At 45.9% G+C, this 22,595-nt stretch overlaps 1 protein-coding gene across 1 annotated transcript in view; it reads left to right on the top strand.

Annotated features, from left to right (window-relative positions):
- HK2 (hexokinase 2) overlaps nt 1-21,237 on the top strand; it is a 59,786-nt gene extending 38,549 nt beyond the window's left edge. The window contains exons 4-18 of the mRNA XM_081265048.1: nt 592-711; nt 1,341-1,436; nt 2,129-2,228; nt 2,525-2,708; nt 4,924-5,079; nt 6,598-6,831; nt 8,041-8,345; nt 9,655-9,803; nt 10,025-10,144; nt 12,634-12,729; nt 13,219-13,318; nt 13,423-13,606; nt 14,254-14,409; nt 15,776-16,009; nt 18,719-21,237. Coding sequence (XP_081121174.1) covers nt 592-711; nt 1,341-1,436; nt 2,129-2,228; nt 2,525-2,708; nt 4,924-5,079; nt 6,598-6,831; nt 8,041-8,345; nt 9,655-9,803; nt 10,025-10,144; nt 12,634-12,729; nt 13,219-13,318; nt 13,423-13,606; nt 14,254-14,409; nt 15,776-16,009; nt 18,719-18,863 — 2,379 coding nt within the window. The 3' untranslated portion in view covers nt 18,864-21,237. The remainder of the gene's footprint in view (nt 1-591; nt 712-1,340; nt 1,437-2,128; nt 2,229-2,524; nt 2,709-4,923; nt 5,080-6,597; nt 6,832-8,040; nt 8,346-9,654; nt 9,804-10,024; nt 10,145-12,633; nt 12,730-13,218; nt 13,319-13,422; nt 13,607-14,253; nt 14,410-15,775; nt 16,010-18,718) is intronic.
- Nucleotides 21,238-22,595: the final 1,358 nt, after the last annotated feature.

Genomic DNA, 22,595 nt, shown 5'->3' with positions numbered 1-22,595 from the left:
ATAACTTCTTTGGATTGCCCCCAGGCGATTAGTTTTCTAGAATAGCGGAAAAAATAGAAAAAAGTTACTCATTTTTGCTAAGTTGGTTCTTAGAATGCCAACACAGAATGTTCCACCACTCCCCCAGTCACAAGAAATAGGGATGCTGAAGTACTACGTGGTGGTGAGGTGAACTTTCCTTTCTGGTAAGATACTTGGCTAGGCATCTGTGTCCGGGGGTCTGCCAGGGCCACCAAAGGATGTCCTAGTTGTAGGGTGTGCGTGGACTTTCTGATAACTTTGGCCATGATTTCCCCCTTCCTCTCAGGGTTATTTTGACAGATGTTTAGATACATGGTCTAAGTGGAGGACAGCTTTTAATGAGTACTAACTAGTATTAAGCCCTTATATGAACTGATTCATTTAATCATTTGGGGAACTGTTTGTGGGCAGGTCCAGTTACCATTCCCATTTCTTCGATGAAAAGCAAATGGAGGGAGGCTCAGGGTAGGAAGAGAATCTGGTGCAAATTCAACTAATTCCTTTGTGAGCCCAAAGTCTTAATTTCTGTGCCATTCTGCTTGCTCATCTTCTTGTATCATGTGTCCTTAGCTGTTTGACCACATTGCTGAATGCCTGGCCAACTTCATGGATAAGCTCCAAATCAAAGACAAGAAGCTCCCATTGGGCTTTACCTTCTCATTCCCCTGCCACCAGACTAAGCTAGATGAGGTAAGATGGGTTCTTCAGAAGACTTGCTGCATTGCTTCGCTCCTGGGGCTGGGAGGACTGGGAAGAACTCCCTGGTGGCCATCTGCTGCTGTGGTATCGGCAGTAGCACTGCAGGATTTTATAGCTAAGGATTCAGTATTGAGAGTTCTGGCCTCCGGGTGACTGTGCGTGTGTGGAGGTGTTGGGGGGTGAAAAAGTATAAGGGAGGCGGGTGCTCTTTGTTACTCTCCCTTTCACACATATTGCATAGTGTCCCAATCCCACCCAGGGTGACAGGAATGAGAAGCTAGGAACTCTTTTGATCCTGAGTGTTTTGATGAAGGGTCTTGGAAGAAGGATGCCTGGGGAGTTAATGATTCAAGGATATAGGTGTCTTATTTTGGCAAGTCTATAGCTTGCTCCTTCTATTTCTTAGAGGCAGTAAATCATGAAGGAATCACTCATTTGATCTCCTTTCCTGAACCTGGGAGGAGCCTGAGTTTCTTTTCCTCCGCTAGTTAGGAGACAGTCTACAAATTCAATCATGACTGTAGCTGGGCATCAGAGAGCTCTATTAATGATGCTTGGCAAAGTGTGGCCTGTGTTTTAATTGTAGAAAAATCAATATTCATTCCTTTGTTGTTTTGTAGAGTTTCCTGGTCTCATGGACCAAAGGCTTCAAGTCCAGTGGTGTGGAAGGCAGGGACGTGGTGGCTCTGATCCGGAAGGCCATCCAGCGGAGAGGGGTGAGTGTGGAGTGGTGGGACCTTGGGTGTGCAGGCCCTTTGGGATTCACTCTGAAGTCTGTCCTCAAACTCAGCCTGAGAAGCTTTTGTAGAGCTTAAGGGGAGGTTTTCTTCTTCTCTGCTATTACCCAGTAATTTGATATATGATTAGATGCCTTTGGGGTTTTGAGATTAGCATGGTAGAAATTAATCTTAGCCTTGGTGCAAGAAAAACCCTTCAGTCCTGAAGAAGACTTCATTCATATCATTTTTAAGTAAGGAAGTTGGCATGATGGTGACATGACGGTAGAATGGGGCAGAGAGTGGACAAGATATAGTTCTGTCATAGGAGTGGGAGGGAGAGAGAGAGAGAGAAGGAAGAAGAGGCGAGGTGAGAGGGAGAAGAAAGAGAAGTAGAGGAAGCATACAAGATTGACTTTCCTTAGTGCAGTAATGGCTACAAAGTAGACCACAGGGCTGGTGTCAGGAAAATGGTTCTCCACAATGAGAACAAGCAGGGTGGGAGTGAGTTGCCCGATGTTCACTTGGGTGTGGATCTAGCTCTCCAGCTCGAACCTTCCTTGGCTCTGAGTTGGATCAGTAAGCCCGTTGCACTTGAGCTGTGTGTCTTGCTGCTCTTTTTCCATCTTCACATCCTGTATCCATCCCTTCTGTGATGGTGAAGGTCAGAACCCTCCATTTCATCCCTACAGGACTTTGATATTGACATTGTGGCTGTGGTGAATGACACGGTTGGGACCATGATGACTTGTGGTTATGATGACCAGAACTGTGAGATTGGTCTCATTGTGGGTGAGTGAGCTCTGGGTGTGAGAGCCGGATGTGCAGTTGGGGGTGTGGGCTGAAAAGAAGGGAGCAATCTGTAGACTGGGTTATATTTGAAGATAACGATGTAGTTGCTTTGGAGGGCCAAGCCAAGGCTTGTGGAGCTGGGGTAGTAAGAGTTCTGGACCATATATTGGGTGAGCCCAGAAGTCTACAGGGAGGGATCTTAATACGGAGCAGCCTTGGACAGTAGCGTGAGAGGAAGATGGGGACAGGAGAGGGACGTGTAGGGAGGTGCTTGAGCAGTCCCTTGCTTTGGTCAGGCACTGGCAGCAATGCCTGCTACATGGAGGAAATGCGCCACATCGACATGGTGGAGGGCGACGAGGGGCGGATGTGTATCAACATGGAGTGGGGGGCCTTTGGGGACGATGGCGCGCTCAATGACATCCGCACGGAATTTGACCGAGAGATCGACATGGGCTCGCTGAATCCTGGGAAGCAACTGTGAGTGGGCCTTTGGGTGGCGGGGTTGGGTTGGGGTGTGTGTTGGGAACTGAGGTTGGGGCTGCTCAGGGACAGGGGATTTGTTTTCAGGTCATCTCTATAGTCTTACATTGTCCCCCAAAGTTTGCCAAGGCACCCACTGATTATGGGAACATTTAAGAATATAAATTGCTGAGAGGGCTCTAAAACCAGCGCGGGTGATAAACCCGGTCATCCTTTAGCACATTCACTTTGGAAGGTCATATTCTAGTTCTTGAAAGCCCCTTAGTAGCTCCCACCCACTACTCCCCCCTAAAGGACCAAGTTATGTCAGATGGCTGCTTACTGCCAACCCACAGAGTCCCAGGGCCTCCTGCCTCAGCTGTAGACTGACTAAAGCCTATGGAAAAGCTGGCTTCTCAGAAGCCTTTTTGGGCTCCACCCTGGGTCTGTGGCCCAACCATGATCTCGAAGTAGATCTGATAAAAGGCCCCAGCATTTTGTGACCTGAATGCTCTACACTCCAGCCAGGTCAGACTTGGTTTTATGTTACTTTCGACTCTTACACAACCTTATTTCATTCTCACATTTGCCAAATGTCTCTGAAGATGTTGAGACAGGCTTGCTGCAAGCACTAAACATAGTTACAAAACAGTTTGAGCAATGCAGCATCTCTCTGGTCTTCTTGGTGCTGGGACTGTTTTGGGAAGTCTTTTCGCACAGATCTCTACTTAGAAAGGAAAACTAGCCCTATAAACCAGGTCAGTGGTGGGGAGTCCTTTCTTCCTCAAAGCATGGTTTCATTAAGTCATAAGCTTTTTTTACATGTTGGAATGTGAGTTCATTTACCTGAACTTAAGAACATACCGGTTGTGTCTGCCATGGGTGACCAGAGGTTTATGAGCTGAGAAGTCACTCACTCACTCAATGCCTGCCTCCATTAATGAGAAGCACCCATGTCATTCCAAAGAGCCCTGTACCCTTTGAAGTATCAAAAGACAAAATTGCCAGCCAGGTCTTGACAGCATATTCCTGGTTTATCCATAAAAAAATAGATTAGGAAGTCATCTTTCAAATTGTCAGCTGAGGAGCCCCAAAATCATGAGCGATGACATCACACTGTAGAGACCCGCTTGCCCTGGGGGTGTTTCCCTCAGCTCCCATACAGCTAGCTTCACGGGTGAAGATGTGGAATCCTCACTGTTGAAGCCAGGTTACTCCCAAGGCGGGTGCCCATGTGGGTGCTTTGACATTTTCAATGTGCCTTGTGCTTGGAACAAATGCTGCCACCTGTCCCTTAGCTCCAATGCTTCCTGACTTGGCCTGAGTTGTCTCTCTGTAGGTCATGTCCAAATCTCCTCCACACCCCTGCTCTGGGCCTCCTTGTCACTGAAGCCAGTCCTAGACAGTACCAGTAGCCCTGGGAGCCTCCTCTCTCTAAGACCCAGAGGCTTTCTGAGAGACCAGTGGGTCTTCTTTGCCCAAAAGAGATTGAATTTCCTCTGCCACATAGTCGTTCCCGGAAAGACTTCTAAAGAAAACAGTGTCACCTAGTGCTGCAAAATTAAATTACCAAACTGCCTCAGGTTGGGAGCTGATCTCTGCCTTTCTAAAACGTGTTTCTTCTCCTATCACCAGCCTGCTCAGAAACTTCCATTGTGTTTACCCCCAGACTCTTTGAGATCTGTTCCAACCTGGTCTTGTAATCTTGCTTCACTATCTTCCTGCCCCAACTTGTCCCCCTACCCCACCATTTTCTCAGGAATCCACAAATGGCCTGTAAGAGGCTTGTGCCCTATATTTAATCAGGTTGAAATTTTTTTTCCTCTTGAAAAAAAAATATTGGGACTCTACAAGAGATTTTATTTCAATGAAGATTTTTTTTTTTTTTTGGAGAGAAGAAATTTTAAAAAACATTCTCCTACACAAAATTAAATTACCTAAAATTCAGTCTGTTCCAGAATGTTCTATACTCCCTGGTTGTTTCATCTGGCTGTTTAAAGTCCTGTTCTTTCCCATTGTTCAAGACCCACCAGCCTGAGGGTCAGTCCCAACCCCACAGTTCCTGCAGCCCCCCAGCTGTCACGTCGACACACACCTGAATAAGTTAATCCTTAATCTTGCTGACCTCTAAAGCATGCTGAATCTCACATATTTGTGTCTTGCCTCCCTAGGAAAGTTGTGCATTCATGGACGGTGGGGGGATATTATTGTTTTGGTCTGTATTTCCCTGCAGGTTTGAGAAGATGATCAGTGGGATGTACATGGGGGAGCTGGTAAGGCTCATCCTGGTGAAGATGGCCAAGGAAGAGCTGCTGTTCCAGGGGAAGATCAGCCCAGAACTGCTTACCACAGGCAGCTTCGAAACCAAAGATGTCTCAGATATTGAAGAGTAAGTTTCTGGTCTCAATGCCACTCTGCTCACCGAGTATCTGGTTATGGGGAGAGGCATTTGGGGAACATGGATGGGGCATTGGCTTTTGACTCTTTGAGCAGGAGGTCCACATGATTGTCTTTTTTGTGGGGGAGGGGTACTGGGGATTGAACTCGGGTGCTTAACCACTGAGCCACATCCCTAGCCCTTTTTAAAATATTTTGTTTAGAGATAAAGTCTCGCTGAGTTGCTTAGAGCCTCACTAAGTTGCTCAGGCTGGCTTTGAACTCATGATCCTCCTGCCTCAGGCTCTCAAGCTGCTGGGATTATAGGCATGTGCCATGTCACCTGGCCACAAGAGGGTCTTGAAGGTGGCCCATGGTGGGCCTGTGAATTCACTCTACTTACTTGTCTGTGCTCCTGTGGATTTTGAGGGTGATGCTACCAAAGTGACTCAGGGTGCTGGGAACAGTTGGCCTGCGCATGCAGGGACTTGGGCTGTTGCACTGGATTAAATTCTGGAGGCATTAAAGGGAGCACCTTAACACTTGTTTGCTTCTATCTCCTTGTTCTTCTCCTGAATTTCTGACATCTCTTTTCTTATCAGCAGTTCTCAAAAGGGACTACCCTGAGCCCTACTTCAAAACAGAAAAATAGGTGCTTGGATGCCCACAGATATATTCACCCAGTCATAGTCCAGCCGGGGGGATGGGAGTGAGGATGGCCCATAGCATCCTGATAGCCGGGGCTAGTTTTCCATTCTTGCTATTTCCTCGTGTGAATAGAGGGGGTCCTATTAGTTGAGGAACCAGGTAGAGAGAGGAGGTGACTTTAGTGCCAAAAGGAGCAGTGAAAGCATTCCAAGGACTTTGTTCCGAGTGGAACCTTTAAACAGTGGCTAAAGTTGCTACACCCCAAGGGGAGGGTATACTCAATCCAGTGAGGCATTTGGTTCCCCTGAGAAGGGCACTTATGGTGTCAAATCACCTATCCTTTCCCACCATCTTCAGGAACAGACAAACTCTGGCTGCTTTAGAGAGAATGGATGGGCACCACAGCTGGATTCACATGTTTAGAGGTGACTGTTTATAGAGGCAGAGATTCTGTTTACCCTAAGACAAGCAAACGGCAAATGCAAAGAGTGCAGAAGGTCAATGAACCAGGTCTTATCTTCATATTGGCGCACAGAAAAGAAATACTGGTTTTTCTTACTGGGGGAAAAATGAGCCAGGGTAGCACTGTATGTGAGTATGTGTGAGTGAGTGTGTGAGAGTGTGTGTGTGTGTGTGTGTGTGTGTGTGTGTGTGTGTGTGTGATGTCTGGGAAAGATACCTCAGGGTGGCGATGTCCTTGTTGTCCCCCCCTCCCCCCCCACCAGCCCTGCTTACAAACAGGTAGCAGGGTCATAAGAGATTCTGCCCTCACTCATAGATGGGGTTTGCTGGAGCTGATGGGCTTCCTTGCCAGCCCATACCCTCCTCTTGTTGGCCACAGTGGGTCAGACAGGTGCCCACACACTATCTTTCTCTTTCTCAGCGATAAGGATGGCATCCGGAAGGCCTACCAGGTGCTGGTGCGGCTGGGTCTGAATCCATTGCAGGAGGACTGTGTGGCCACTCACCGGATCTGCCAGATTGTGTCCACACGCTCAGCCAACCTGTGTGCAGCCACCCTGGCTGCTGTGCTGCGGCGTATCAAGGAGAACAAGGGCGAGGATCGGCTGCGCTCCACCATTGGGGTTGATGGCTCCGTCTACAAGAAACACCCTCAGTGAGTCAGCAGGTTGGGCCCAGGAGTGAAGGAGGTCCCAGAGTACCTGGGACCGGGTGACTCCATAGGGCAGCTCTGTTTTGCATCCCAAGGTGATGGGGGTCTTTGTAGAATTATAGTTCGCAACGGGGCAAGTGGGTACTGGGGGATGTCGTTCCTGGTGTGGGTGGAGGTGATTTCTGAAGCCTGCTGATGACTCAGAGCTCCCCTGGCTGCTGGGTACTCTTCTTGGCCACCCTCTTCTTTATAAGACAGAGTTTCATTCTTTACTCTTTATGATTCTTGGTGGTTCTTATATGTGCTATGTATTCTGCCAGGGACCACCTCAGCACTGGGGGTTACCAGCCTCTGATTTGGGTATTGAATTGATGCCACGCTGCATGTTTTGATCCCTTGGGTTATATATATCCAGACATTCAAGTTTCAGTTGGGACCTGGAAGATGCCTCTTGTTGCATTCACTTAGTTTCTCCTAACATGAGTGCCAGGGCAATATGGCATCATTAACTGAGCTGGTCACTGTGGAAGGTCTCAGCCCTGAGGTTCCCTGATCTCCTAGCTCAGTGCCTCCCAAACTTTAGTTAATGTGCACATGAATCACATGGGGATCTTAAGAGGCAGATTCTGGTTCAGAAGGTCTGAGGTGAGTCTGAGATCCTGCATGTCACAGCCTCCAGTGAGGCAGTTGGCTCATGGACCACACTTGGAGTAGCAAAGCGATACCTCAAAGCAGTCATCACCTGGAGAGTTTCTTGCCGAACATAACATGTTATCTTTAGCTGTTCAGATACCTTGAGATAGTTGGCAGAAATTGGCAAAAGAGAGGCGAGAGTGCAGAAGAAGTGACATCTTCAAATAAAGTTATGGGACATGAAAAATGGGTAATGTTAGAGCCACCTGATTCTATTAGACTGCAGAGGCTGATTGCAATCTCCTGGGCAGAGGAGATTTCTTGTGACTGCATGTAGGGAACAGTGTTTTGCTAGAAGTGTCCTTTCCTTTCAGTGGGGGATAAACTCCGCCAGGGCGGTCATCTGAGTTTTTATACAGTGATTCCTAACATGGGAAAGAGTGGAGGGAGAAGGCTGAGGGCAGCCTCTGCTCCTGCAGGCCCAGCTTTTGGGCTGAGGCAGTGAGCCACTGTGCAACCATTTATACCACTGACCTTAACTGTGGACACCTGTCTCTTATCTCACCTGGGCGGCTACAGTTTTGCCAAGCGTCTTCACAAGGCTGTACGTCGGCTGGTGCCTGACTGCGACATTCGCTTCCTCCGCTCTGAGGATGGCAGCGGCAAAGGGGCAGCCATGGTGACCGCAGTGGCTTACCGACTGGCTGATCAACAAAGAGCCCGCCAGAATACCCTAGAGCCTCTAAAACTGAGCCATGAGCAGCTGCTGGAGGTCAAGAGGAGGATGAAGCTTGAAATGGAGCGAGGTCTGAGCAAGGAGACGCACTCCATCGCTCCTGTGAAGATGCTGCCCACCTACGTGTGTGCTACCCCCGATGGCACAGGTATGCAGCAGAGATGCTCACCTGGAAGGCCTTTGTCTTAGCATCGATGCTTGGGGAGCTCCGTTAGCATTAGCCTTAGACATTTGAACCGCCACCTGTTTTTGAAGCTATATTACTATAATACTAGAGTCAACCAGACATACCTCAGCTAAAATCAAACAGTACTTACTGGTGCCTACTATGTATCAACATACTTAATGCCTATTGATTCCTTTAATATTTGTTAGCTATTAAAGATTAGTAGTTACTTTTGTGTATTAACAAACAGCTGTGTGTGGCAAAAAACTGAGGCCTGAGAAGTTAAGAAACTTGCCCAAGTTCACACTACTAGCAAGTGTCAGAGCTGGGATTCAAATCCAGGAATTCAGGTACCAGAGCCACTGCTCACAACCATCACTTGGTCCGGGTCAAGGGTCAGCATACTGTACTACCTGGGCCAGGTTTGGCCTATGCCTGTTTTTGTGAATAAAGTTTTATCAGCACATAGCTATGCCCATTGGTCTGTACAGCATTCATGACTGATTTGCACTACCCTGGCAGAGTTGAGTGTTTGCAGCAAGACTATGTGGTCCACGAAGCTTAAAATGTTTCCTGTCTGTCACTTTACAGAAAAAGATCGCTATAAACCCTCTTGTAGGTCTTGCAACCTAATAAATGGAGGTCTTTTCCCAATTCAGAGAAAATGATTGCTGAGCAGGCCAATGTAGCAGTTAGTATAGGTTCCAGAGACTAGGGTTTGATCCCTGCTCCCTTTTTCTACTGATGTAATTCTACATAAGTAATGTTGTCCAGCTCAGCCAGATTTTGATCATCCATAAGAAAGAATGAACTATATCCCTTAGGATGGCCTAAGTGTTGGATGGGGACTGTGTGTGAGGCTTGTGGCACGCTGAAATTGCCTAATGGCAGGAGTTTTTCTCATTTTAAAAGATTTCCCTTTTAATTCTTTTAAAGAATTACATTCTCTTTTTCCTTCTCTAGTCTGGAATCTAACCTAAGGTGGTATTTGATTTGGCACAAATAGCATATTTAGATAGTTTTAAATGTACTCTATCAGCATCCCCAGAGCTCTGCAGTGCTCACTTTGACTTCTGGGCCCCCAGCATGTGGACTCACTCATTTGAGAGTCACTAAAGAGCCAGCAAAGATCTCGTCCTGGGGCATCTTTTTTCTTCATCATTAAATAGAGCTCACACTCCATCACCCCCTGAGGCTGCTGAAGCTATAGGGTGGCCCCTGTCAGGGGAAGGTACATAAACTGTCACTCTTTGTCACCCCAGCTCATCACCTCTTTGGATTTGTTTTCCAGAGAAAGGGGACTTCTTGGCCTTGGACCTTGGAGGAACCAATTTCCGGGTCCTGCTGGTGCGTGTGCGAAATGGGAAGCGGCGAGGAGTAGAGATGCACAACAAGATCTACTCCATCCCACAGGAGGTCATGCATGGCACAGGCGAGGAGGTGAGCAGCATGGAGCGTCTTGCTTTCAATGGCAGCTCTTTCCTTGTTCACCTGTGGACCTGGGGAAGGTTTGGTGGGCCCCAGGCCCAGGCTGCTCTCTGGGCTTGTGCCTGAGCTTTCATTTCTTCTGGATGGAAACCTTGAGCTCCTGCTGAGGCCTAGTTGGGGGCAGCCCTTCTAGGCCAGGGCCTCTTTCTTAGTACTCCAACTTCTCCCTACAGCTCTTTGACCACATCGTCCAGTGCATCGCTGACTTCCTGGAGTACATGGGCATGAAGGGTGTGTCTCTGCCTCTGGGTTTCACCTTCTCCTTCCCCTGCCAGCAGAACAGCTTGGATGAGGTAACAGTGCCTTCCCACAGGGCTCTCCTATGGGCTTTATTGACCCTAATGAGTGAAAGAAGGGCACTAGTGAGCCTTGGGGAGGAAGGGCCCATTGATATGAATAAGTTGGTAGTTAGGATCCAACTTTCTTTGGAAGAATGATGATGGTGATGCTAATCAAAACGTTAACTCACATATTTTAAGCACTTATTGTATGCCACATAATGCATTTAGCTTCCTATGTGCATTATCTCATTTAATCCTCACAGCAACCATCTAAGTTAAGTGTTCATATGCCCATTTTTCAGTAAAGAAGATAAGGTCTGCAAAGGTACTTGGTGCCTTGCTCCAGGTCATCTAGCTTGGGAGTAGGCCAAGCCACTCTTTGTATTCTGTTTTTCTGATGTCTTGAGCCTGTGAGCTCAAATTCTCTCTCTTGCTCCTGAGGCTCTTACAGGCTCAGGCATTTTTATTTTGTCTCCTATAAATGTGGATGCTCTGGTCTTTCTAGTCTCACCTTTGCCTCTCATTCCTGTTCAACTTGCCTTGGATGAATGAAAGAGGGGTTGAAGATCTGGTGTTCCCAGATGTACTGGACAGGAGTACATGAAGAGATGGAGGACAGCTGAGTAGGCAGTGCTGGGATCTGGGCTGATGGCTTCGATATTAGAGTATTTTTATTTGAACGGTGGTTCCTCTCTGACTTAGCCAGTCATGTAGAAACCTGCATGCATGCTGCAGGGTTATGGTGCTGTGGATGCAGTTGCCAGGTGCAAAAGGCATGGTTCCTGCCTTAGATGCTTCCAAACTGGGCTGTTGAAGCAAGCTCAGAAAAGTAAGAGCTGCTGTTTGGACCATGGCAATGGGATACTATAGCCCTGAAGACACGCAGTGAGGTGATGATCTGAGTGCAGCCCTGGAGGAAGTGAGGAGTACTTGGAGCAAAATAGAAGAATGACTTGATGGGGAGAGGTTTTATTTATTTATTTATAATTTTTTGAGAATTATAATATCTATATTATATAGAAAAGAAGAAAAAATGATTAATAGAAAAGTAAAAATAACATTCCAACAGAGTCCTTCCAGACTTTTCCTACACATTTTTATTTTATTTTATTTTAAACAGACACTATCTTTTCATACCAACATGTATTTATCTTTATATATTTTATTGGGTATGATAACTGTTTCTATCTGAATAGAAATAGTCTATCTGAATAGAACAGTCATCCTGCTGGATCTTAATCTGTATGTTCCAATTTTCTGTAAGGAGCACATGTTATGTCTAGGATCATAAAAATGAACAGCAAACAAAGGGAAAGACAATTCTATCTGTTAACTGATGAGGTCATCCTGATGATGAGGTATTAGCAGGTGCTCAGGAGGCCCGAGGGCCTCTGGCTGTGCTTACTCGCCACTGGCCTTGGGCAAGTCTCCCCAGCTGTTGGGGCCTGTTCCTGTCTTTTTATAAGGATTACCTGAAGTGATGTTACTTGAACATTCTATAAATTTTAAAGCGCCGAACTTTTGCCAGAGATATGAAGCTAATGTGCAGATGAGAGAGATGGGTGGAGGTGAGCACAGCCTTGTCTGAATGTGGGTGTATAAACCAAGGCTCCACAGGGATGCGCTTTGTTCTTCTGAGTCTCTTGGGATCTGATCATGGTGTGACACATCCAGGTGGATGAGATGCCAAGGTGATGGGCATGAACCACCAAGCAAGGCCTGGGGACACCATGCAAGTGGGCGGTAGTGAGCACACAGTCCACTGGTGGGTCCATCCAGCCTCTTGGGAAATGGATCTGGGAGTGCTGACACTGGTTCCTGATGTTCTGCAGCACAGAGGGCTCCAGTGAACAAAGATTTCTCCCACGTGCAAAGCCACCGGGCATCTACTTCCAGATGGCCCTGTGACATGGGCCACATTAAAGATGGGCCCACAGAGGACTCTGAGAAGCCTTAGAGAGCTTCCTCACTGAGAAATGTGGAGGAGTGTGAGGCCTAGACACTTCCCCAGCTGTGGCCAGGTACTCATTCACTGGATACAGAAGTATGAAAAATTAAGAGACGTGCTGGCCCTTCTGATTTAAGTGAAGGACAGGGACAGGGCAAAACTGCTTTGCCCAGTGAAGGAAACATGTGTTGGGACATTTGCACAGTGCTTGTGAGCCATTGATTGGAGTCAGCAGGTCTGGAGGTGAGTCCTGCTCCTAGCTTCAAACTAGGCCTAGGCAAGTCACCTGGGTGCCTGGGTTACCTGTAAAAGGTGGGTGTGATCATGATAAATGTTCTCCATAGATGGCTGTGGGGATTAAATGGTGTAGCACATGTCATGCACCAGCATTGGTACACAGGAAGTACTCAGTAAATCCAAGCAGCAACCTTAGGTTGAGGATCACTGGTAGGTGAGATGGCTGGTTACTCCAGGGAATCTGTCTAGTTTATGAGGTTGAGAACCCAGAAATGACCCAGGAGCCCTTCTCTGAGGTCTTCTCTGTGCTTTTTAGAGTATCCTCCTTAAGTGGACCAAAGGCTTCAAGGCATCTGGATGTGAGGGTGAGGATGTGGTCACCCTGCTGAAGGAAGCGATCCACCGGCGAGAGGTAAAGGAGACCCCATGCATTGACTCCTTGATGCCTGAAGTGATCTGTGAGGGGCAACATTGAGTGCAGTTGCTTTGGCTGGCAGAAATATTGATGTAGTCACTCAGCTCAGCAATGGTTGAGTGTCCACTGTGCATAAAGCTCTGTTCTGGGTGTGGGGATTCAGAAGTGACTGCAAAAAAACAAACAAACCAAAAAAACACTTGTTCTCAAACATAAACCCGTAACCCAATGGCAACTGTTATTAAGGGTTAAGAAAAATGAAGCTGGACAAGGAGAGCAGATAAAGTGAGCAGGGAAGTGGCAATCTTAATAGCAGCATAACTAGGGAAGTCTTCATGCAAGCCTTGAGCAAGCCTCATATGAAATGAGGGAGTGAGTCACAGCATTTGAGATGTATTTTATATACATGTAAGTGTCCTTGCAGATGTCTGAAGGGAGAATGTGGGGGTTCACCTGTGGACTAGGCATCTGCTTCTGCCCTCTTAGGAGTTTGACCTGGACGTGGTGGCTGTGGTTAATGACACAGTTGGAACTATGATGACGTGTGGCTATGAAGACCCTCACTGTGAGGTTGGCCTCATTGTTGGTAAGGATATCAACCATCCTCCCCACAGGGGTGGGGGGCACAGCCTTGGGTGGGTGGGTGGGAGGCTGGAGCTGAGTGAGACCTGGTGCCCCTGTGATTGGCAGGCACGGGTAGCAACGCCTGCTACATGGAGGAGATGCGCAACGTGGAGCTGGTGGATGGAGAAGAGGGGCGGATGTGCGTCAACATGGAATGGGGGGCCTTCGGGGACAATGGATGCCTGGACGACTTCCGCACGGAATTTGACAAGGCTGTGGATGATCTTTCGCTCAACCCGGGCAAACAGAAGTAAGCACCCAACTAGGTGTGGGCCTTGTATCCCAGAACTGGATAGCAATGAGTGATGGGAGTCTCCACCAGATTATATAATAATAATAATAATAATAATAATAATAATAATAATAATAATAATAAAGATAATAAGCAAAGATGCTTATTATCTTGAGATGACAATGGTTTCTTGGAAAGTTCTGAGTTAGTAAACGTGAGGAAGCTGCTTCCACCGCGAGGCCTGGGAGAACGGGTGTGGTGGTGGAATCAAAACCTAGGGTTGAGTCTGTGAGGGACAAATGATGAGTGGACCACTGCTGCTCCTGGGGTGAAACAGCATTGCTGGGATGGCCCACACAGGAGCAAATCCTTTCTTCCTCCCCCAGCCATCCAGTGTCTAGCATCCTCTCTTGTCAGAACTGGTCAAGGGCCAGCATCACAAAGCTCCATGGGTGGTGGTGGTGGTGGTGGTGGGGTGAGGGGAGGGTGTGAGCAGAGAGCACCATGCTCAGTTTTGCTGAAGGTGGAGGAGGATCAGTGTGAGAGGACATAGGAATCCCGCCCAATGAATTAAGTGGCATTCCTTTCCCGCCACGCTGCCCTCCGCTTTTCGTTCTGTCTCAACACATCCTACTACCTTCCTATTTAACCTCCGTAAATTGCAGGTTTGAGAAGATGATCAGTGGCATGTACTTGGGCGAGATTGTTCGTAACATCCTTATCGATTTCACCAAGCGTGGGCTGCTCTTCCGCGGCCGCATCTCAGAGCGGCTCAAGACAAGGGGAATCTTTGAAACAAAGTTCTTGTCTCAGATTGAGAGGTGAGAGTTTATTTAGGGAATGGGGGAGGATGGGGCCATGTCCTGTGTATTTCTCATGGACAGACAAGCTGAAGGATTTCACAGCTCAAGTGAGATCAGAGCAGGGCTCACACAAGTCAATCTAGTGGCTCACACATGAAAGATGGTGCTGAGCATGGCATGGGACCATGAACAGGGATATTGTTGTATTTTATTTTATTATTTTTTTTTTTAATTTTTTTTTTTTGAGAGAGAGAATTTTTTAATATTTATTTATTAGTTCTCGGCGGACACAACATCTTTGTTTGTATGTGGTGCTGAGGATCGAACCTGGGCCGCACGCATGCCAGGCGAGCGCGCTACCACTTGAGCCACATCCCCAGCCCCATATTGTTGTATTTTAGATCAAGTAGCAGAACAAGAAAGATAACCTGATCATAGGATATAAATTAAAATGTGCAGAGGAAAATAACGTGATGAAGCATCCATGCTTGGCTTGGGGATCCTTCTTCACTCCTGGCTGCAATAATCAGGCAATGAGGATTAATTAAAGAGGACAGGCTTCACTCTATCAAGGACTAAGTAAACCTCAGGCAGGGCAGAGGCATGCTATGTTGTGGCTTGTTAGAGTGAAGCCTCTGCCCTCTGGTCTAATGGCAGAAAACTCTGCTCCAAATTAGAATGGTGAATTTCAGAGCCCTTAAAAAATTAATGCTATGTTACTCTCAAGGCATAGACCAGGAACTGGGTTACTGACCTGAGTGGGCCTCAAGGGCACCTGCATCAGTGAATAGAGTCTGCTCAACTGATGGATAAGGAAATTCCAGGTCTCTAAAATAGTTTTCTTTATAAAATAGGGTTTATTTTCTCACTACAATTTTATGTGCATCTATTTCATAAAAAGGGCACAAGCAGAATGCAGACTGCCCAGTGTGGGGAATGGAAATCAAGCAGGAGTGTAATGCTAGTGAGTTAATGCTTGTCCTGAAGACCCAGGGACAGCAATGAGAGAAGGGACATGAACGTGCTCTGCAGCTGAAAATGCCGCATGCTGGCATGGCCACTGTCTTTATTATTTCCAAATGAGTAGACAGTGAAGTTCCTTTGTGTTTCGATATGCTTTGTAGTGACAGTGTTCTACCTTCCCTGCACAAAGTAGAATGAGGACCTTCTTTTAAAATTCCCTGTCACTCTCAGGAAGAGTGAGCATGGTCCAGCAGGATGAGCACTGCTCTGAGTTCGTGATCAGGACCCACCTTGTAGGGCCTGGTCCCCAAGGGCGGGACCCCTGGAGAGCCTCCTAGGATAAAAGAGCCATCCTGGGAGAGGGGGGTCTCCAGCCCTCTCTGCTCTTGACTGACCACTCATTGTCTCCCTTCCACCCCAGCGATTGCTTGGCCCTGCTGCAGGTCCGTGCCATCCTGCACCACTTGGGCCTCGAGAGTACCTGTGACGACAGCATCATCGTCAAGGAGGTGTGCACCGTGGTGGCACGGCGGGCAGCCCAGCTCTGTGGCGCAGGCATGGCTGCTGTTGTGGACAAGATACGGGAAAACCGTGGGCTGGACACCCTCAAAGTGACAGTGGGTGTGGATGGGACCCTCTACAAGCTACATCCTCAGTGAGTGCCTGATCCCAGACCTTTATCGCTTTGTCTTTGTCCCCATCCCCCTTTTAACTTTATAGAAAACTATTGGTCATTCTAAATAGTGTTTTTAATGTTTATAGTTTGAAGATCAGTAATCAGAACCAGAATCAGGCCCGTGTTTCAGTATCGAAAGTGTGCCCCCCCCACACCCGCAATTGCACCCTCTCCCTCCCCTGCCAGGAACAAGGGCTGCCCCAACTCAGTCTCTTGCTTTTCTTTTCCCCGGGTCTCTATGTTACACATCTATATTGTTTAGTAAACATATGCTAGAAATTGAGCATGATTTTTGAACTTGCCATGAATAGAATCACATGGCTTCTTCTGTGACTGGCTTTTCTCACACAGCATTTATGGTTTGTTTATTTATTTTGGAGATGGGGTCTTGCTATGTTGTCCAGGGTCTCAAACTGCTGGGTCTTGAGCAATCCTCCTGCCTCAGCCTCCCAAGTATATTTTATGTGGATTATTTCTAGATTTTGACTCTTAGAAACAGTGCTGCTGTGAATGTTCTAGCAAACATGCTGGAACTCAAGCAAGATTCTCCCCCTATGGTCCAGGGCAGGGGATCAGTAATTAATAGCCATGATTGCTCCTGTAAATCAAGTTTTATTGGAAGAGAGTGGCACTCATGTGTTTATGTGCTGTCGATGGCCGCTTTTGTGTTACCCAGGAGAAGTATGGCCTGTGACACTGAAAGGGTTTGCTGCCTGGCCCTTTGCCGTGCCCTCAATATGGAAATACCAAGTTCCCCTTTCTTTCGACTGTGTTCCTTGTTTCCCTCTTCTTCTCCTTTCTCTCTTCTTATTACCATTTTGCTTCTGTCTTCTCTCACTTGTCTATTTGTATAATTTATTTTGAAGTCAGAAGTAGCCCACATACTCTCTTCTGGAAGCCTTTCAGCTAAAAGCTAAAGGAGTAGAGCAGTGCCCGGCCTGCACAGCACCCGCGGGGTGGAGGGAGGGTGGAGAATCCTGGATTGAACTGTGACCACCTCTCCCCACATTTGTGTATTTTTTTTTTCCCTAAATCAAAATGTTTCTATCAATATTTTTATTTATAAACATAGTTTCAATATATTTGGACAGTATTATACACTAGCTACATAGCAGCTACTTGATAATTTTTTAATTTTTATTTGTTTTAATTTTTACACGACAGTAGAATGCAATTTGATATATCACACATAGTTGGAGTATAATTTCTTATCCTTCTGGATGTACATGATGTAGAATCCCATTGGTTTTATAGTTATATATGTACATAGGGTAGTAATGTCTGATTCATTCTACTATCCTTCTTACCCCCATAACCCACCCCCTTATTTTAAATTAGCATCCACATATCAGAGAAAACATCAGCCTTTGGTTTTTTGGGATTGACTTATTTTGCTTAGCATATTCTCCAGCACTATCCATTTACCAGCAAATACCATCATTCATCTTTAAGACTGAGTAATAGTCATATATATAATTTTGTATCAATCACATTTTTTATTCATTCATCAATTGAAGGGCACCTAGGTTGGTTCCATAGTTTAGCTATTATGAGTTGAGCTGTCACCACATTTATTTTAATGACCTTAGAGGCTCTTTGAGTCTGCACTATTAGTGAAAAGAGGGGAACCTCCAAAAATCCAAGTCCCTTTCCTCAGTGATAAGTCTCATTGTAAAGATAGGGTTCTTGGCTCCAGATGAGGGTTGGGAAAGGGACTTTTATTCAGCTTTCTCTTCCTGTCGAAAAATACGAGATAATCAACTTATAAAGAGGAAAGGGTTATTTTGGCTCACAGTTTTGGAAGTTTCAGTCCAAGACTGGTTGGCCCTGCTGCTTTGGGGCCCGTGGTGAGGTATCCCACAATGGCAGGAGTGTGTGTGGAGCCAAACTGCTCACCTTGTGACTGGAAAGTGGAAAAGAAAGAAAAAGGGAGACCAGAGTCCCACAATTCCCTCCAAGGGCATAGCCCCAGTGACCTAAAAACCTCCCACCTCTTACATGAGAGACTTCAGGGGACATTAGATCCAAACTATAGCAGGTATGGAAACCTAGCCCCCAACCCTGGGACTGGGCATCCTCAGCTTCACAGATGGGAGGGCATCCTGACCCTCTTGGGTGGGGTTGGGTTGGATGGTGACTGTCTCTTTTTTCAGTCCCATATGAAGATGATCTGTGATCTCTGTAATGTCCTAACAGAAACCCTATACATCTGCCCCTCTTGCCTTCAATGGCATTTTGGAGTCGGTGTAGGTCTGATGTGAAGTGATAACCCTTGGAAAATATAAAAATCACATGCACAGGATTTGGTCCTCCCCTGCAGAGGAGGTTACACACTTCTGCAAGATTCATAGGTGGCTCACAGGACTGTTGAACTTCTTTTACTGATTAGTTTGAAGAGCACAGTTCAACAGAATCCCAAGGCATTTGTCCTAGAGTGAAATCTTAGCTCTCTTGAGCTAAGAGCTAAGTGGGTACACTGTGATGTTGCACTTGGACAGATTATCAGCATCTCCCAGGCTTAATTTTCTGGTACAAATACATAGACCCACAGTGTAGCTGTCATGCTCCTCCTCTTAATTACCCGTGGATTGCCAGCATTACTTCTTAGCACCTACCTCACCTCTGAGCACACAAATCTGTCATGACTAAGGTGCTTTGTTCTTTTGTCTTTCTCCCCCTTTTTTCCAGTTTTGCCAAAGTCATGCATGAGACGGTGAAGGACCTGGCCCCCAAATGTGAGGTGTCCTTCCTGGAGTCAGAGGACGGCAGTGGGAAGGGGGCCGCGCTCATCACTGCCGTGGCCTGTCGCATCCGTGAGGCCGGACAGCGATAGAACCCTGGAATTTGGAAGGGACTTCTCTGCTTCCCCCTCTTCCCTGTTTTAAATTATAAGGAGTCATCCTCTTGTGTCAGAGACACAGTCCCCTCAGCTTTTCCTTGGCAGAGAGGACCCCGTCGGATTGAGATTTTTTTTTTACATTCACCGTAGAGTTTTGTGCCCAAGTCTTGGCCTTCCTGAGATACAGAAGCCAGGACTGTTCATACTGGTCACAACCATTCCCATTGGTTCTCATACAACTTAAGAAAAAAAATAATGACAATAATCCTTAGCACCTCGCCCCCTCTCCTGGAATTCCACGTCTCTGTACAATCCTAAAGGATGGGGATAGCCTCCCCTTGGGGCTGACGGGGTACTTCTAGTTGGAGAGCATCCCCCTGTAAGGATGTCAATACTGTTTCTCCCATCAGAGATCCAGGAGGTCTCTGCTAGTCACTCAGCCTGATCCTCCTGCAGGCAGATGTGGGGAGGGAGGAAGCACGGCAGTGGAGGGAGATCCCATGGAAATCCGTGTGGCAGCCCTTTCTCAACCTGCCATTGCCCCGTGGATTCCAGCATTTACTGAAACTGGAACTGAGGAATCCCGCATCTGGGCAATGACACCAAAGCCAGATGCATCCTGCAATATGGATTTGTCGCTGCATCTCCTTGTGGGTGCTTGGATCACTCATGAGCAGTGGACCTTTGGGGGAGGGGGGAGCCTTTTGGTTTGTTTTTAAAGATTTACCTGCAAAAGTGGAGACACTGTATTTTCATTTTAATTTATGTTTGAAATTTATTTAGTTTATGAAGTAGGTTTGCTCCTTCATCATGTAACGGTGGATTGTATGTAATGTATTTATATGTTAATTTGTTCTGTATATAGATATGCAGGGTCTCCTTAGACTTATTGGTAGATCAGTACAGTTAAGGACAGAAAGTGAAGATATTGACTAGCTACTAGAAATACCTCATTCGCCTGTGGGAAGAGAAGGAAAGCCTCTCCAGGGTGAGTGAATGGAAAAGCATCCGCTTTCTGGCTCCTCCTGACCCTACAGATTTGGAAATGCCTGGAAGGCAGGGATGGAGACCAAGGCTGAGCCCATGGATTGGAGAAACCACAGCAACTGGCTAATCTGTCAAGAGACTTTCCTGGGGCAATATTCCATGGGATGCTAACCAAAGGAAACCAAAGGAAGCATTTCTAATAGACTCATTGTTTATAGAAATTTTTATTCTTAGGAAAGTCAGTACTATTTTGAAGCTGTCTGGCAAGATAAAGGAAGCCACCAAAATTTTTTTTTTAAATTGTATCTAATCGTCAACATCAAACCAAAACCAAGCAATTAAACAACCAAACAAACAAAACCTCAGGGACAACATTTTTGGTGTATTTTGTGCCTTCTTGGCACATTTCACCTTGGGTTTGTTTTGTAAATGTTTTATAAGAAATGTTGTCTATGTGCTTCCTTGGGCTGAGCTGGCATTCGTCTGCTGACCCGTGTTTGTTCTTTATACACAGTATTTATTTCAAACTGTTGGCAGGGATGGACCGTGGTATCATAGCTGCTTTCCAAGAGTGCAGTTAATTCTGAACCTGAAAGCCCACTCTGCCCTAAAATATGAATCAGCACAGATGTTAAACCTGGATACAACATAACAGAGAGGGAATGGCCTTGTACCACTATTAAGTAGGACACAAGGACAAAAACGGAAAGATGGAGAAGAAATCCACGGCTCGATCACACCCAGTTTTTGCACCTTTTTCAAACTTGTGCTGAGAACAGTGCCCGGTTATCATTTTTTAATAAGATGGAGTAGAAATTAGTAAAAACTGCCCAGCTCCTTCTGGGAAGCACAGAGGAAAGGGGACAGGTCCTTGATTGTTCCATTCTTACTGTGCCTGTCTGATGTTACTCCTCTGCTGCCTCCATCTGCAGTTATTGATCCAAAATATGGGTGCCTCCAACTGCAATGAAAAACTGAAGGCCAGCTTTAGATTTGTGGGTCCCTAAAGGATGCCTGTGAAATACAAATGAATTTTATTTTTGAATTGTGACTTTGTAAATTTTAAAACTTAGGCACTGTCTATGAAATTATACTTTTTTCCCCCCTAAGGTAGAGATGTGTGTATGGCTATTAAAGATGTGTTATTGGTTTCCAAACGAGAGCAATGGACCATACACATGGACTGTCTGTGTTCCTGGCATTGGGCTGGCAGCCCCCTCAATGATGCTACTTTGCTTGGCGTAAATACAGTGGATCTCAATCTTCAACTGGGATGCACTGAATATGGATCATCTCAAATCCTTGAGCATGCAGTCTTGTGAAGATGTTGGTTGTTGTCACTATGTACAATAGAGAAGTAGTTGAATTAACTATGTGATGTTAACTATTAATAAATTTTAACATTTTTCAAAATATTCAAAGTGTGATCTGAGCAAAATCTTCCAAATGCATTTTTAAGAAGGCAGTCATCTCTGGGACACTGTACTACCTCCTGGCCAGTCTATGAATCATTGATGGTATCTTGATTTTGACAGTGTGCTCATTTTTCAGTACCCATGGGGGACAGGTTCCAGGATCCCCTCAAGATACCAAAATCTGGAGGCCCAAGTCCCTGTAGAAAAAATAAAATAGTGTAGTATTTGCATAGATTTTATGATATATCTTCCACATACTTTAAATCATCTCTAGATTACTTACACCTAATATGATGTAAATGCTATGTAAATAGTTGTTAAGCTGTATTGTTTAGGGAATAATGTACATGTTTAATATAGATGCAAATGCTCCCCCATCCTTCTTCTTTTTTTAAAGATGGGAATTGGACTGAGCTACATTTCTGGTCCTTTTTATTTTTCATTTTGAGACAAGGACCTGCTAAGTTGCTGAGGCTGACCTCAAACTTGCAATCTCCTACCTCAGCCTCCAAATCATTAGGATTACAGGTGTATGCTACCATGCCCAGCTTTCCTGAATATTTTTGATCCAAGGTTGGTTGGTTGAATCCTTGGATGTGGACTCTTCAACTGTGGAGAATGACTGAACTTGACAGGCATGGGGTCAAGAGCTATCCCATAGATTTCCCTTCTCCAAAACCCAGTCCTAATGGAACTGAAAGGCAACTTTTCCTGGGTTACTCCTGACCCCTGGATGTCAAACTTCACAAAGAACCATGGCTAGTCCAGCTTCTCCTGCTCAGACAATTGGGCTGGGATGTAGCCTCACTCCCAGAGTCCTAGCTGTCCTCAATAGGCAGATATGGTTTACTTTGAGCATGATAGTGCTGATGTGAACCAATAAGCACTTGCCTGTCTTTCCCTACCAGGCTCCCAAGAAGTAAAACACAAATCTGGGGAACAGATTCCCTAGTGATGCCCATTGACACTGACAACATTGCTTGACAATAACTGAGAAAGGAAAATGATCAATGCTAAGAGCATAATAGAGCCAATGATGAAGGAAAAATTAAAATTAGTTCCTATTGTTTTTAACAAAGTGGTGAGATCATGGGAGTATAAGTTGGTAAATTGGTCAAAGTATAAATTGCTAAAAGCTGTTCAGTAGGGGAAATAGGATATATATATATATAAACTAGGTTTTGCATAATTTTCCAGAAATTTGTGCTAAGGAAATACACATTGGGAACTAAGTTTTTGACTATTATATGGTTTATAATAGCTAAAAAGAAACTGTTTGGCTCACCCTGTTTCAGGGTCCAGATAGTAAAAACAATTGTCTCCA

The sequence above is a fragment of the Spermophilus citellus genome, assembly GCF_964194105.1.
Source record: "Spermophilus citellus genome assembly, chromosome: 13".
Lineage (NCBI taxonomy): Eukaryota > Metazoa > Chordata > Mammalia > Rodentia > Sciuridae > Spermophilus > Spermophilus citellus.
This window is presented reverse-complemented; position numbering and strand designations above follow the sequence as displayed.